Here is a 16,975-nt window from a genome sequence, read left to right as displayed (position 1 = left end):
GATACAGAGTCGCTTGCAGCTGTAGTTCCCCTTTCTGCCCAATCACCAAGTGCTTTGTGTTATGTGAAGCCATTTACAGAATACAAAGCCATCAGTGAATGGGCAGCAGAGGGGAGGGGTGGGAAGAGCTGCTGTGTGGAGAAGACAGGTCTCTCGTCTCAGAGCCCCAGGAGTATGTACTCCCAGAGCTACCAAAAAATTGTCATATATAAATAAAACCGATAAGTCCAGGAGGTGACATTCACTTTGTTGGACTTGACCCCTAGTATGCCAGCACATGCTGTCTGAATTCTGGGAGTTTATCGTTAAAGGAATTTTTTTTTTTAGCTAAATAGCTTCCTTTACCTTACTGCAGTACTGGTTTCATGTCCTCATTGTTCGTTTTTGCTTTGAAGTTGCTGTAATTCTGCTGTGATCTCCACACTTCCTGCTTGTCTGGCTCCTTATGAAAAATCTCATGGCAGCTTTTCACTCTGGTACAAGCTGTGTGTCTAAAACTCCTCAGAACCAATCAGATTCATTTTAAAAACAACACTGCCCTGGATTTGTTTGTTTTTGTTCTGTGGGTCTCTTTACTTCACATAAACATGAAACCAGTTTAAAAAACGAAAGTGAAACTAAAGGCACATTATATGATTGAATTTAATTTATTTTTAATCATTTTTAAAAGGAATCAGTTAACTTTTATGTCTCTATACCCTGTAAACAGTAATTTCAGCAAAAACAATTTTTTCCTTTAGTGACCCTTTAAGGTGATTGTAAAGTCTAGTTTTTTTTCTATAACACTAACAAACATGTTATAATTACCTGCTCTGTTGCAGTGGATTTGCACAGAGCAGCCCAGATCATCCTCTTCTCAAGACCTCTTTTGTGCTCCTGGCCCCTCCCTCCTGTTGAGTGCCCCCACAGCAAGCAGCTTGCTATGAGGGCACTCAAGCCGAGCTGCAGCTCCGCGTATCCCTTCAGAGACGGAGCCGTGGTTCGGCCCCACTCCCCTCTCTCCTGATTGGCTAACTGACTTTAATTGACAGCACCGGAAGCCAATGGCACTGCTGCTGTGTCTCAAACACTTTAGATGGTTGAGACACTCGTGGACATTGCTGGACAGAGATGGGGCTCTGGTAAGTATTAGGGAGGCTGAGGGGGGCTGCTGCACACAGAAGGCTTTTTAATTTAATGCATAGAATCCATTAAGATAAACAAAAACTGCCCCTTTTAAGTATGAATAAGGAAGTCCATAATTTACTTTCTGCCATCCACATGTGAGTGTGCTCATTTGTAGACCACTGAGGGGTTTGGATCAATGATTGCCTCAGTACTTATTGGGGGGAATTCATAAAGAGTGTCGCAGACACTTATTAAAATTCTGTCCAACCTAAGGCAGCCAGATTTGTAAAATGAAATCCAGGGATCCAGGGTTGTATTATTGGCAAATGGTAAACTGCAGGGCTCAGCTGTGCCAAGCAATACAGCCTCACCAGTGTCCAGCAATGCAGCCTCACCAGAGCCCAGCAATGCAGCCTCACCAGAGCCCAGCAATGCAGCTTCACCAGTGCCCATCAATGCAGCCTCACCTGTGTTGGGGAATAAGAGAGAGGAAGAGTGGAGATGGCAGGATCATCATACAGGCCGGCGTTGCTCGCTGTCACAGCTTTAATTTGAATCCCCGGGTGCCTGCCACCACACAAGTCCCGCCTCCTGGATCTGCCCCTACCTATGATAGACAGCACATGTCCCGGCATTGGACAAGTGTGTTGTCTATCAAACAAGGAGGCGGGACTTTTATTCTGCCGGTGCCCCCGGCAATTCAAATTAAAGCTGGCACAGCAAGCGAAGCCGGCCTGACATCCCAGAGTGTGTGGCACCCGGGTCGGAACGCCCCCTCTGCCTCAGCACAAGCCATGGATCGGCCCTGCACCTGGCGCCGCCCCTACAATCCAGAGATATCTGGTCACCATAGTCCAACCTCCACTCTGAAACTGTCAGTGTTTGCGCCAGATTCACCTTCCTGTCAGAAACAGGTACATGAATCTGTCGGAGGCTGGCATTGGGGTTACAGTGTCCAACGTGGACCCCTTGTCCTGAGTGCGCTCCATCCCGACCACTACTCCTGTCAAAGAAACATGTGCATGTCTGGGGAGTTTTGTAGTTGAGTGGGTGGAGCCTACAGGGGAACTAAGTGACTTGTTTTCTGATCAAGTCCGCATTGCTATTGATTGGCAGTAAATGACAGTGGCTGGATCCATAGCTGCTCTTTAGTACAATAACAGCTTTTAAATTCGCTCACTGCCATCCGCTGTAAATCAGAAGCAAGGTGGACCTCCTGGGGAACTAGTCTCTCAGTTCTCAATTAGTCTCTCCCCACTCAACATCTGCTGCAGCCGTGGTTACTAGTTTACCATCAGGTCCATCTCATCTGTGATTCATCATTTGCAAATATGGGCTTTATCATATTTGGGTAATGACATGATATACCCAAACTATTAGTTTACTTTTAGCATTGAGCCAGGAAATTTCTCAGTCAACAGCTGAACGGGAACAGGGATATACAGTAAATACAGCTTCCGTCACTCTGAGTAGTGGTAGGCCTCTCTACACCAGCTCAAAGCTAATCTTAATTATAACCAGTGTCATAATCTGCAAACTGGCAGTAAATCTTTAAGAATCTATGGCTGCCATAGTGACAGATTCTAATTTGTTGCACGTGACTGAAACTAGTGCAAATGCTTTCATGAATTAGGCGCAGGTAGTTTTAAAGGGAACTATCACTAGAAATGTGATGTAAATGCTATATGCAGATCCCATAGATAAGAAAAAGCTCCTTATCTGCATACTTGTTTCTGATAAGTGATTCAGAATATATTAAAGCCTTTGGAGCAGCATAACAGGCAGATAACTATACATCCTTTCTTTTCATACCCCCTCTGTTCCAGGTAGCTGGGAGTAAAAGAAAAACCCTGTGTAAGCTACAAATCACTGAAGTTGTAGCTTACAAAGGGCTAGAGAATTTATTTATTTTATTTTTGGGATAAAGTTTTTACATAAATGAATAAAAAGTGACCATTGTAAGCACCCGTTAGAGCCGGTTCACACTGGGGCGGCACGACTTTGGGGGCGACTCAGCAAGGCGTCCTGAAGAAGACTTCAGAGGCGACTTGCAAAATGACTTCTGTATAGAAGTCAATGCAAGTCACCCCGAGTTGCCCCCGAAGTCATACAAGAACCTTTTTCTAAGTCGGAGCGACTTGCGTCGCTCCTATTAGAACGGTTCTATTGAATAGAATGGGACCCGACTTGTCAGGCGGCTGAGTCGCCTGACGAGTCGCCCCAGTGTGAACCGGCTCTTAGTGTTACAGTAAATGGTTTGTCTTAAAAGCCGGTTCACACTGGGGCGACCTGGGATCCGACTTGAAGTTGCCCCAAGTCGTCCCAAGTCGTGTGGTTGAGAAAATCAATGGAAGTGATTGGAGCGGTCTTAATGCACACTACTGAAGTCGCTCCGACTTCAGAAAAGGTTCCTGTACTACTTCAATTCAACTTCTAGGCAACTTGTACCCATTGATTTCAATGGAAGTTGCCTCAGAAGTCTGATCACTGTCTTAAAGCGGGAGTTCACCCATTTATAAAAAAAAAAATTTTCTCCCCTTAGATTCCTGCTCGTTCGGTCTAGGGGAATCGGCTATTTGTATTAAAATATGAGCAGTACTTACCCGTTTTCGAGATGCATCTTCTTCCGTCGCTTCCGGGTATGGGTCTTCGGGAGCGGGCGTTCCTTCTTGATTGACAGTCTTCCGAGAGGCTTCCGACGGTCGCATCCATCGCGTCACTCGTAGCCGAAAGAAGCCGAACGTCGGTGCGGCTCTATACTGCGCCTGCGCACCGACGTTCGGCTTCTTTCGGAAAATCGTGACGCGATGGATGCGACCGTCGGAAGCCTCTCGGAAGCCTGTCAATCAAGAAGGAACGCCCATTCCCGCAGCCCATACCCGGAAGCGACTGAGAGGATGCATCTCGTAAACGGGTAAGTACTGCACATATTTTAAAACAAATAGCCGATTCCCCTAGAGAAAACGAGCAGGAATCTAAGGGGTAAAAGTGCCCTCTAAGGGTGAACCCCCGCTTTAACTGAAGCAACAATACATGAAGATAACATACATTTCTCAGGCAAACCCCTCCCTCCCACAGAGCTGATTGTTGTTTGATTGGTCACTGGAAAGCCTCCTGTCCTGGAGGCGACTTGAAGTTGCCTTGTACTGTCCTGGAGGCAACTTGAAGTTGCCTTGCAAGTTGCCTGATGATTCATACTCAAGTCGTGTCCAAGTCGCCTCCCAAAGTCGTGCTGGAAGTCGTGTTGCCCCTGTGTGAACCGACTCTTACTTTTTAACTGACACTTACGAAAGGGCAAAATTCCTTTAAAAAGATATGAATACAGCCACCACATCTAAGGACTGGTAAGCTGCAATATAACATTTTCGGGTTTAGATTTAGAAATACTTTGAGTGCCAGTTCACACCAGGAATCTCACAGGAATGCACCCTGCGTTCCTCTGCGATTTGGTGTGATGTGATTTTAAGCCTATCTGTTCAAGTACGTATACAACCATAACATTAACTGTACTATATAAAAAAATCATATGAATCAGTTTATACAGTAAATCCTTGGTAAAGTCCTCCACATACAAATCTTCACATGTGAAGCTTTATATATAACCTAGTGTAGGATAAATAACCATGCCCCTATATAAACACCACATGCCACCTTTAAACCTGCCACAGACGGTTTGAGTTTCAGCTGGTGCAGCAGGGACCGTCCGAGATTTGAACCATGTATGGGCAGGCTGAATGTACCCAAATACATTTAGCCTATATGCTGACACTCAGTCTGTCATGGTATGGAGGACTTTTAATGCAGCTAGCTGTATCACATAGAAAGTGGAACAAAAAACAATGTTGATGTGCAAATGCAATGCGAGAGCCAAGAAAAGCTATTTCTTTATCTGTGGTAAACAGTTACTGTTTCACACTGAGGAGTTTTTCAGGCGTTTTAGTGCTAAAAATAGCGCCTAAATACTGCCTGAAAAACTCCTGCCCTGCAGTCTCAAAATGAAAGCCGAGGGCTTTCACACTGGAGCGGTGCGCTAGCAGGACCGCTCCAAAAGTCCTGCTAGCAGCATCTTTGGAGCGGTGAAGGAGCTGTGTGTTTACCGCTCCTCCACCGCTCCTTCCCATTGAAAGCGATGGGAAACCACGATAATACCGCCGGCAATTCGCCTCTGCAGAGGCACATTGCCGGCGGTATTAACCCCTTTTCGGCCGCTAGCAGTGGTTAAAACCGCACCACTAGCGGCCGAATACCACGGCAATTCCGACAGTATAGCGCCGCTAAAAATAGCGCCGCTATACAGTTAGCGCACCTCCCGCCCCAGTGTGAAAGGGGCCTTAGTACTCTGTGTTCTAGTTTATTCATCAAACTTGCATGCTATAATAGCCTCCATTTAATTGTCTTCTTTTCATAATTCTACAAAAAAATTGTGCACTACAGGGAGTTTCATATTACAGTGTCACTTATTACTTTAAATCCAATCTTTTGTACAGCTACCTTGTCAATACTATTTTAATTAGGCTTTCCAGTACAGAAGGCTCATCTATTACAGTGATTCGTAGGTTATAAAAGGACATATAATGTAATAAAACTAACATTTGTGTCATGTACTAATCAATCCATATTTGACATGGCTCCGACTTCAGATCTTGTGCATTCTCCCACCACCTATTACAGGGGAAGACTGGTAACTTTTGGCCTGAGAGGCAAGCTTAAAGAACTGATCTCTCCATAGTAAGTATAATTTCCTGTGAACTAAAGAGTGACACACACATGTACTGTGTGGTCAAATGATTGGTGGCCATGGTCAAAAGTGGATGTTGGCTTAATGTAACAATTTTTTTGTAATACACTTTTTCATATATACTGTAGCTTATATTGCTAACAGAGGCATTGTAAGGGATACATTTTTAATGCAGAAGTGCATTTTGAGCTAATATTTCATCAATAAGCAATAAGATGATTACTGCCCTGTGAAAATGATAAGAACTTATCCAGATAAAATACCATGCTAGCATCACAAATAATCCTTATCATTCAGCTTCCTTTAACAAATGAGTACATTCCACAGTTTTGCATTCTCCAGTATTGACCTCCTTTGTTGTTTTCTGCATTCGTTTGCATAGCATCTCAGAGTCACAAGGAAAATTTATGTTGGAGGACTTCCCTCTGCCAAGTGCTGTGATTGCAGGAATAGGAATGAGATGGCTATATAACATTCAGCAGCTGTGACTCGCTGTTTTTCCCACTTGGATGAAGGTTTGACTAGTTAATTTTCCCTACTCAAGGCCACTTGGCCAACATATATTATTCATACTGACTCAGAGGCTGACCCCTAAAGCCCTGTACACACGATCGGTCCATCCGATGAGAACGGACCGATGGACCGATTTCATCGGTTAACCGATGAAGCTGACTGATGGTCCGTCACGCCTACAGACCATCGGTTAAAAAAACGATCGTGTCAGAACGCGGTGACGTAAAACACAACGACGTGCTGAAAAAAACTAAGTTCAATGCTTCCAAGCATGTGTCGACTTGATTCTGAGCATGCGTGGATTTTTAACCGATGGTTGTGCCTACTAACAATCGTTTTTTTCCCATCGGTTAGGAATCCATCAGTTAAATTTAAAACAAGTTGGCTTTTTTTTAACCAATGGTTAAATAACCGATGGCGCCCACACACGATCGGTTTGGACCGATGAAAATGGTCCATCAGATCATTCTCATCAGTTTAACTGATCATGTGTACACGGCCTAAGTCCTCACCTATATTTGTTTGGGATCTCTTTATTGACTGTTAAGGTCCACCAATGGATAGTAGAACATTAGGCAGTGGTGCCCACGCTTACTAGAGCCAGATTGAGGCTCTTATGTGCTTGATTTGATCTCTTCAAAGTGATCTAGAGCCAAAGAGGTTTTAGCAACGATCTAAGGGTGTGGCTGGTGGGTGACAGAATTTAAAAATAAATTAAGGAATGATTGCCTTCTGCCCCCTGGGGCTTTTGTTGACCTTCACAAAAGAAACAATGATTATTATGGCGGGAAAAATCGAATTCACATTTATTTTATTTAGTGTAATTATAGTAATTTTAAGGTAGGGTCATTTATCTTTGGACCAACCTTATATGTGACAAGTGATGGTCTCACTTTGGTAGGATGTAAATGAACCTATGGCTCAGTTCCATACTGAAGGAAGCCACAATATTTTTTGTGATAAACAGAAATTTGTTATGCTGCTAGTTATATCTGGTTGATTCAGTTCAAGCAACTTAAAGCGGTGTTCCACCCACCGCTGCAAAAACTAAAAGCCAGCAGCTACACCTACTGCAGCTGCTGGCTTTTAATAATAGTACACTTGCCTGTTCTGGAGTCCAGCGATGTTGGCACCACAGCTGATGTTTTCAGGGGTGCATGCCGCTGCCATTGCGGGTAAGGGAACCTGGAAGTGTAGCCTTATGGCTTCACGCCGGGAACCCTACTGCGAATGCGCGAGGCTCCGCTCCTCTGTCCTACTGGCCCAGCGGCAGGGGAGGAGGAGGGAGCTGAGCGGTGACGTCATGGGTCGTGGCCCTGGCTCCCGGAAGTGGGAACAGGATACCTGCCAAAGACAGGTATACGCTTCCCCTCCCCCCGAAAGGTGCCAAATGTGGCACCTGAGGGGGGAGGAGACAAATCAGCGGAAGTTTCACTTTTGGGTGGAACTCTGCTTTAAAGGTCATATAGCAAGAGCAAAAGAAAATGTGCTGGGAAGGAGGGCAAAAAAGTCTGCAATGTTTTATGGCATCATACAAAGGCATACCTTAAGATGTGACTGCATCTTGCTTATCCCAGCCAGACACTTGTTTGGTAGCTTAGGGAGCATGCACATCTAAGGGAAGGTTGTTATTGATATTTTCTTTAATATTACTTTATGCAGATAGACCTGTGTCAAGAGACAGCTTGAGTATACTCTTCAAAATACAGTAGGAGAAAGAAACTTTTGAAAGGTTTTATTTGCAAACATTCTTTACTAATCTGGATGTATTTTTTATTGTAGCCCATTTTCCACAAATATGTTTTATTTCTCTAGACATAATAAAGCTAGGCATACATCTAATGTTGGGATATTGTGATTAATAAAATTTTCTGGTGGTCCTGTACTTAATATTTTAAAAGAACTACATTGTGGGAATTTTTAAAGGTTATGAGAGCAAACATACCCATTTGTAGCCAATAAAGAGGCATTCAGGATTTTTGTTATTAGTGCATAGCAGTTACTGTAATTTTTTTTCCCCCATTCAGGTGGAAATGCTGGAGCGCAAATATGGAGGCCGTCTCATAACCAGACATGCGGCACGCACTATACAAACTGCATTCCGGCAGTATCAGATGAACAAGAATTTTGAGAGGCTCCGAAGTTCAATGTCAGAAAACCGCATGTCAAGACGGATTGTGTTGTCCAATATGAGAATGCAGTTCTCTTTTGAAGGGCCAGAGAAAGTCCACAGTTCCTATTTTGAAGGAAAGCAGGTGTCATTGTCTAATGATGGAACAAAACTAGGGCACCGTATTGTGCAATCGGATTGTGGGGATCTTGGTGAGCCAACATCTATAAAATCCCCAGCGGGGTCCAGTGATTTTGCTGATGCCATCACAGAACTGGAGGATGCTTTCTCCAGGCAAGTCAAATCCCTTGCGGAGTCTATTGACGATGCTTTAAACTGCCGTAGTTTACACGCAGATGAGGCACAAGCAACTGATCAAGTCAGAGGTCGGGAACTAGAAAGAAGTACCTGCGGTCAGATTAAGCAAGCACATAATTTGGATCACAGGAAACTGGATGAAATGACAGCATCGTATAGTGATGTTACGTTGTATATTGATGAGGAGGAACTGTCTCCTCCTCTTCCTCTTTCCCAGTCTGTGGATAGACCATCTAGCACAGAATCTGACTTAAGACTTAGATCTATGAACTCTTCTCAAGAGTACTGGTCAATGACTCACAAGGACGATAAATTAGATACTGACACAAGCTGCCGAAGCACCCCGTCATTGGAGTGTCAGGACCACAGATCACGAATAGACCATCTTCCTTTGCTTACTATCGAACCTCCCAGTGACAGTTCAGTGGACTTAAGTGATCGGTCTGAAAGAGGATCTATAAAAACACAACACGTGTATGAACGAAGCATCCACAGTCAGCAAGGAAGTCCCAAACATATCCCACATATTCCTACAAAGATAATCCCTAGAGACGAGGAACAAACCCGCCATCGGCCAAGGCCAATTGATGCACAGTTGATCATTAATGGCACTGTAAACCGTCAGAGTAAGTCTGAATCTGATTATTCAGATGGTGACAATGACAGCATAAATAGTACTTCTAACTCTAATGACACCATAAACTGCAGCTCTGAATCCTCCAGAGACAGCCTCAGAGAGCAGACCCTGAGCAAACAGACGTATCATAAAGAGACCCGCAATAGCTGGGATTCACCAGCATTCAGCAATGATGTGATCAGGAAACGACATTATAGAATTGGGTTGAATCTTTTCAACAAGTAAGTAACTTTCCCAACAGTATTTTTTTGTCATGATGTACAATTTTCTATTATGATCATTTAGCAGACTTACAAATGTACTAGTTCTGTCCAATAACGATTTTTACTTCTTTACAACTGTAGTTTATTATCTTGTTCCTTGCCTTCTGTTTTACACCTAGGAGCACCTGAAAAGTTCTTTCTACAGCTTTTCCATTAAAGGAAAACTGTCATGAGAGAAATATTGAAGCTGTCATTGTGGACTTTGCGTTCAAAAAATTCTAATGTTACTGCTGCTATTTTGTTTGGTCAAGCTCTACAGCCTAATTATAGGGGGTATCAGGGAGCTGGCTGTGCTGTCTAGCAAGAGTGTCTGTATTAAAGGGTCACTAAAGGACACTTAAATAACAAACATGTTATACTTACCTCCACTGTGCAGTTCGTTTTGCACAGAGTGCCCCCGATCCATGTCTTCTGGGGTTCCTCGGCGGCTGTCTCTGTTTCTCCCCACAATTAGTAACCACAGTCATGCGAGAGCTCGCATGGTGGTCACTAATTGCAGGCGCGCTTCCGTGATTCACAAGCGGCCTTAGCCGCTCACTGTATCACTCGGCCCTGCCCCTCGGCGCGCCGCGTCACTGGATGTGATTGACAGCAGCGCCAGCCAATGGCTGCGCTGCTCTCAATCCATCCGCTCTAGCCAATCAGCGGACAGGCTGAACGCCGAAGAGGATATCAGGACTGCGCGGGACTTTCGAGGGGTCAGGTAAGTATAACGGGGGATTGGGGGGGGGGCGGTGACTTGTCCTTAAAGTTCCCCTAACGTGAAAGATCCTTCAAGGACTGCGCAGGCGCAAACTTGCTGAGAGAAATCTCCGAACCTCGCCCAGCATCCAGGCTCATTCTTTAACATCCCCGTGGATTGGAGGATGTTAAAAAAAGAGCCAGGAGGCCCAGCGAGAGGAGCGAGCCGTCCGATCGAAGTGAGGCCGACTGGCCACTTTCCTCAAAATCCACGTCGCCCTGGATGCCGGCAGAGGTTTGGAGATTTCCGTCGGCAAGTTTGCGCCTGCGCAGTCCTTAAAGGAACTTTCTCGTTAGCCGGAACCATATCGGCAGATCAGATTGCGCCTGCGCAGGAACTTTCCCGTTAGCCGAAACCATATCGGCAGATCACCGGCAGCAGCAGATGTTTTTTTCACCTTAATGCATAGATTGCATCCAGGTGAAAAAACATTTTCCTTTACAACTCCTTTAATTGAATAGTTAAACAGAATTACATAATGTAACACTTGGTAGATACATACAGTATGTATTTCATGTGTTGATATCTGCTTGTCTGGAGTTCACCTTTGATCTTTAGTACCTTTGATCCCAGAAATAGAGCCTAAAATGCCAGAGAATTAATGTCAAAACAAAAGAGGTTAAAGACTGCAAAAGTACAGTCCATAAAGTTTAACCAATTCTAATTTCATAATAAAGCTAGCAAAACAAAACCTATAATAACAATAGTAAATTCCTGTCCTGAGGTGACTCGCCATTCTTTATTTACAAAGGAGCTATGTTATCACCTTAGATCAGGAAAACAGGGTACTCCCCTCTCTCTTCTCAATAAACATAGGGGGAGGTGTTCTGTAGTCTACAGATATATAGCAGGGAGCAATGTAATTGATAAGAGGGCAGCAAGAACAGAGAGCATGGGAAGTTATTAGTTCACTGGATTTCTGGCAGGCTCAACAGGTAATTCAATGCACTTATCAAATTATCAAATAGATATAGCAAAACACTTTCATTTAAATATTTTAATCCATTTCCCACCTGCTTACTACAGCCCTTTTAACTGGGTCTTAGGAATAGGAATCAGAATGTACTTCCTAATTACGTGATCACAATTATTGGCTATGACAGTGTTGATGTGATTGGGAGCTGTTCCCACTGGCTTCCGATCATAACTAGAGACCAGGAGCTCTCTGTGACAACTCAGTCACATTGCTGGGAGTGTGCAGTGAGCGTGTTCTCAGCACAGAAATCTTGGCCGCCATGTACACATTTGTGCAATGTTTGAGCATTTGAGGCCCATCCTTCTTAATTTCACAAATATATGTTAGGTGGTAGGAAAGGTTAACAGACCAAAAGGGAGCAAATAAGAGACCATCTTTGTTAGGGTTCGTTTTTAAAGGTGTGTTGGTTTTCAGTGATTTTGAATGTGTGATTAGAAATGATGGAAGGAAGGAAGGAAGCATGTTTTAATATCTTGCACTTAACCACAGATCATGCCGCAGGAAATTGGCTGTTATCTGTTTGTTGTGTTAGAATGTAAACTCCAAAATGCTTGCTGCATCCTAGTATCCGTGCCCCCATCAATTCCAACTGCCAGAATAAAGCTATTCCCACTGCATTACATGTCAGTGCTTAGACACCTGAAAGGCATGTAGAGGTCTTCTGGTGAAAACACATGAGGATTCTTTGTGCCGTTAAGTACTGTACTGTTGAAATGAGAGCAATCCTTGCTATTTCCACTGTGTTTTTCAAGCTGCTTAGTATGTTTGAAGATGTATTCTTGTGTACAGCATAATCATGTGTGCAATTGTGAATTAAAAGCTTAAAACGCTGTTGTAAAATAAACTGCAGGTAAGCTAAAACAGATTTGTAAACTACCATACTAGTTGTATTTTGCTGGATTCAAAAGATAATACAATCTTGCCTACAATAGTGTGACTAGTTGTAAAGAGAATGTACACTAATGTGAGTTCATTTCTCCCAAGCCTTTAAAGCTTGTCCCTTGTATTCAAAGCAGATTATGTACTATATGCTGTGTCAGGAACTATAGCAGTTCAGTGCCTCTCTGGTGTCATTCACAATGAGAGAAAGTTCCAAGGCTTGAGATTGTTCACTTGTGTCAAAACTGGACAACATTAAAGCGGAGTTTCACCCATATAAAAGTCAGCAGCTGTGACGTGTCTCAGAAGATCGCACGGAGGGAGGGGGAGAGGTGAACTTCTTTCTGGCGTCGCGGAGCCCCGGGAGGAAGTGGATGCTGGATGCCCCACAAAAAAATTACATGCCACATTTGGCATGTCAGGGGGTCATCTTCACTTAAAGCGGAAGTTCAATTTTTTGGTGGCACTCCACTTTAATGCCTTTTGCACCCAGCATAAAATTCTGTTTTTTTTCCCCGCATCCGGGGATCCACAAGTGCTGCATAGAGCCTGTCATACAAGTGAATGGCAGTATATAGCCATGCTCTTGTAAACACCTATTTTGCTCATCAGCATTTACCTGTGTGAGACGATACAACAGATTTCCTGAACATAAAACATTTTGGGTTCAGGAAATACATTGCACATTTGTGCACAGGTACACGCCTAATCACAGAAGCAACAGCATTTTTCAAGAGTACAGCCATATTCTGCAACCCCAGTGGTGGGTGTTATATGCAAGGATCTGAATAAGGCCAGACAGCTTAAAGGGGTTGTAAAGGTATTTTTTTCCCCCCTAAATAGCTTCCTTTACCTTAGTGCAGTCCTCCTTCACTTACCTCATCCTTCCATTTTGCTTTTAAATGTCCTTATTTCTTCTGAGAAATCCTCACTTCCTGTTCTTCTATCTGTAACTCTACACAGTAATGCGAGGCATTCTCCATGGTGTGGAGTGTTGTGCTCGCCCCCTCCCTTGAGGGGGGAGGGGGCAAGCAGGAGAGTCAGGATGCTCTCTAGATAAAGGAGCTGCTGATTCTGCCATGAAGGTCCTTTTTTAGACACTTGGGGCCAGATCCACGAAGCAGTTACGCTGGCGTATCTATTGATACGCCGCGTAACTGCTAGGTTGCTCCGACGTATCTTTGTTTTGTATCCACAAAACAAGATACGCCTGAAGCTGGGCTAGATCCGACTGGCGTCTTAGTACGCCGTCGGATCTAAGGTGCATATTTACACTGGCCGCTAGGTGGCGCTTCCGTCGATTTCCGCGTCGAGTATGCAAATTAGCTAGATACGCAAATCCACAAACGTACGTCCGGCCGGTGCATTTTTTTTACGTCGTTTCCGCAAGGCTTTTTTCAGTGTAACGTTACCCCTGCTATATGAGGCGTAGCCAATGTTATATATGGATGTCGGGCCAGCGTCGAATACGTTGCTTGCGTAAAACGTTCGCGAATAGGGCTTTGCGTAGAATGACGTTCACGTCGAAAGCATTGGCTTGTTGCGGGTTAATTTTGAGCATGCGCACAGGGATACCCCCACAGACGGCGCATGCGCCGTTCAGAAAAAACGTCATTTACGTCGGGTCAAGACGTATTAACATAAAACACGCCCCCATCTCATCCATTTGAATTGCGCGCCCTTACGCCGACACAGTTACACTACGCCGCCGTAACTTACGGCGCAAATTCTTTGTGGATACGGGAAATACGCTGTAAGTTATGGCCGCGTAGTGTATCTGAGATAGTGTATCTGAGATACACCACGCCGGACGTAAAGAAGCGCCGCGCTATGTGGATATGGCCCTTGCTGTTTGTTGTAGGGGGACAACTCTTCATCAGTTTCTTAAAGTTGTGTGCTTGTATTTTCACTTTCTCACGTTGGCTTCCTATGGAGACTACAAGTGGTACTTTGAGCACACTTTATGCACTTATCATCCACTGTTGCGACTATTAGGAAATCTAAAGCAGCCAGCACTGGAGAGAGTGCCTGTAGACAGAAGGGGTTTCAAAGAAACTGCAGAAGATCAGCAGCACCAAGATGCAACAAAACATTATAATTGCAAAGATAACAAGGCAGCTGTTTAAGATTCACGTGGTTTTAGCAAACAAAATCTCGTTCACAATGAACGTGGCTTGAAAAACGTGGGATTACATCTGAACCTGTGCGATTTCAAAGTAGCATTTTAGTCCTAATTCAGGGGCAACTTGAAAGACATCTGTGTGGGTTCATGCACAGATGTCTATTGAAGTCCCCTACGAAGTTGCCAAAAGTAATGCAGGAACTACTTTTGGAAATCAGTGTGGCGCCGCAAAGTTGGCGCTTCGAAGTCGCATCGCACTATTCGGGATAGTGCTATTGCCGGCCGTAGCCTGTGATCTGACATGCAATTTGACCTGTTAAATTGCATGTCAAATTGCGCTGATGCGAACAGTTAGGCCGGGTACTAACGAGCAAACATGTACGATGAAACCGGTCCGTCGAACCGTTTTCACCGTACATGTCTGCCCGAGGGGCGTGGCCGCATCGTCGCCGCGACGATGACGCGGCGATGACACGGCGACGTGGGCGGGCCTGCCATTTAAATGCTTCCACGCATGTGTCGAACTCATTCGACGCATGCGAGGGACGGCGGGCGCTCGGACATGTACGGTAGGTCTGTTCTGACGACCGTACATGTCCGAGCGGGCAGGATTCCAGCGGACGGTTTTAAAACACGTCCAGGAATATTTGTCTGCTGGGAAAAGGCCCGGCGGGCAAATGTTTGCTGGAAATCTGCCCGCTCGCGCCTACACACGACCAAACATGTATGCTGAAACTGGTCCGCGGACCAGTTTCAGCATACATGTTTGGTCGTGTGTACGGGGCCTTAGTGTTTATGTTTAATCAACATATAACTAACAGCAAAACACTTTTTTTGGTTTGGAAAGAGTTGAGAAAGTATAGAACACCAGTCAGGTTTTTATTTCTGTCTGCACTCCATTATAGAGTATCACCCTCTAAAAGCTATTCATAGAGAGATATACATCGGGCTGGAATAAGGGACAAAAATAGGGAAGAAAAAGAGAAGGAATGATTTGGTTCCCAAAAAACGGTTGTCCCTCTAAATCACAGACAAGTGATGCACACGGTCGTTTTTCGGCATTTCCAAAAAACTAAGTTTTTCCAACTTCATCATTAAAAACGATGTTGCCCACACACCATCGTTTTTGAAAAATGATGAGCAAAGCGCGGTGACGTACAACACGTATAACGGCACTCTAAAGGGGAAGTTCTATTCACCTTTGGGCTGCTTTTAGCTGATTCCTTGTTAGTAAAAGACGATTCACGCTTTTTTGTCTGTTACAGCGTGATGAATGTGCTTACTCCATTATGAATGGTAGTTTTACCAGAACGAGCGCTCCCGTCTTATAACTCGCTTCTGGGCATGCGTGTTTTCAAAACTTCATTTTAGCCCACACACGATCATTTTTTACAACCCAAAAAACGAAATTTTAAAAGCCTAAAAACGATGTGAAGCCCACACACGATGATTTTAAATGACGTTTTTAAAAATTTCGTTTTTTTTCATGCCGAAAAACGACCGTGTTTTCGCGGCATGAGAGTTATGTAATATCAAGGTGAATGTAAAAAAAAGAGAGAAAAAAAAATCACATCCTGCTTTATGGCAAACCATAGCAGTACAAAAAAGGTCTGGAGGGGACAAGGGAGCCCCCAGAAAGCAAAAAATGGCGTGTCAACAACAGCTTAAGGTACAAAAATATGAAAAAGTCTTTATTAGGGGTGGGGGAATCATATACATTAAATATCAAGCATATGTGAGGAACAATGTATCCAATATAACACAGTATATCTCACAATACCCAGAGTTTTCTTTCCCATAAAATAGGTGCAGGAACTCAACCACGACCCGTTTAGATTTCACAAACAGTAGAAGGGTCTTAAAGGGGCATTAAATACCAGAATTGCATTACATACAGAGTGCAGAGTTCAGGGGGTTACAAAGCTGTCACTTGTAAACACAGAAACCAGACTTCTGTGTTTACAAGTGATTGTGGTGAGCAGGCACCAAAGGGTTTGAGCCAGAGGTGGTGGAACTGAGTTCCCCTTTGAAAAAAAGCCCTGACAATACCTAACCATTTAATTAAAAAACATGCTGCAGCAAATATAAATTAAAAATGCAGAGCGCTCTGAAACCACAGCAGTACAGCTGGGACAGCCATTAACAATTTACAGTATTCTAAATTTGAAATAAATTACACATGGAATTTGCACAAGAGTGTATCATAGCTGAGCTCCCTCCTTCATACGCCAACCAGCCTTACCTGACTATGACAAGATCAATTAGATTTCAGGATAAAGAGGATCTTCACCATCTGTTGCTGTCACACTCCCTGGCAGCCGCTATCTCGGTCACTTGAGGCAAGTGCGTTATGTATATGTCTGACTTTCAGCTGGATGTTCAATAATGAAACTCCTGTTTGTGAAAAGGGTAGAGAGAATAAATGAAGACCAACCAATTCTCCTCTACCAACCATTAAATTTGAAAACATACACTATATTAAAAAGTAATAAATATTACCATCCAAAAATATGAATGAGCATATACCTACATTGAATATTAGGTCATTTAAACTTGCATATTTTTGCTGT

The 16,975-nt window shown here is 43.9% G+C and overlaps 1 protein-coding gene across 12 annotated transcripts in view; it reads left to right on the top strand.

The window, feature by feature from the left end:
* IQSEC1 (IQ motif and Sec7 domain ArfGEF 1) overlaps positions 1-16,975 on the top strand; it is a 439,647-nt gene that overhangs the window by 320,692 nt on the left and 101,980 nt on the right. For all 12 annotated transcript variants that reach the window (XM_040359364.1, XM_040359365.1, XM_040359358.1 and 9 more), the window contains one exon: positions 8,386-9,644. In XM_040359364.1, the coding sequence (XP_040215298.1) occupies positions 8,386-9,644 (1,259 nt within the window). The remainder of the gene's footprint in view (positions 1-8,385; positions 9,645-16,975) is intronic.

Source organism: Rana temporaria, chromosome 7, assembly GCF_905171775.1.
Source record: "Rana temporaria chromosome 7, aRanTem1.1, whole genome shotgun sequence".
Taxonomy (NCBI): domain Eukaryota; kingdom Metazoa; phylum Chordata; class Amphibia; order Anura; family Ranidae; genus Rana; species Rana temporaria.
Note: the sequence above shows the minus strand (reverse complement) of the source record. Positions and strands in the feature narration are given on the sequence as shown.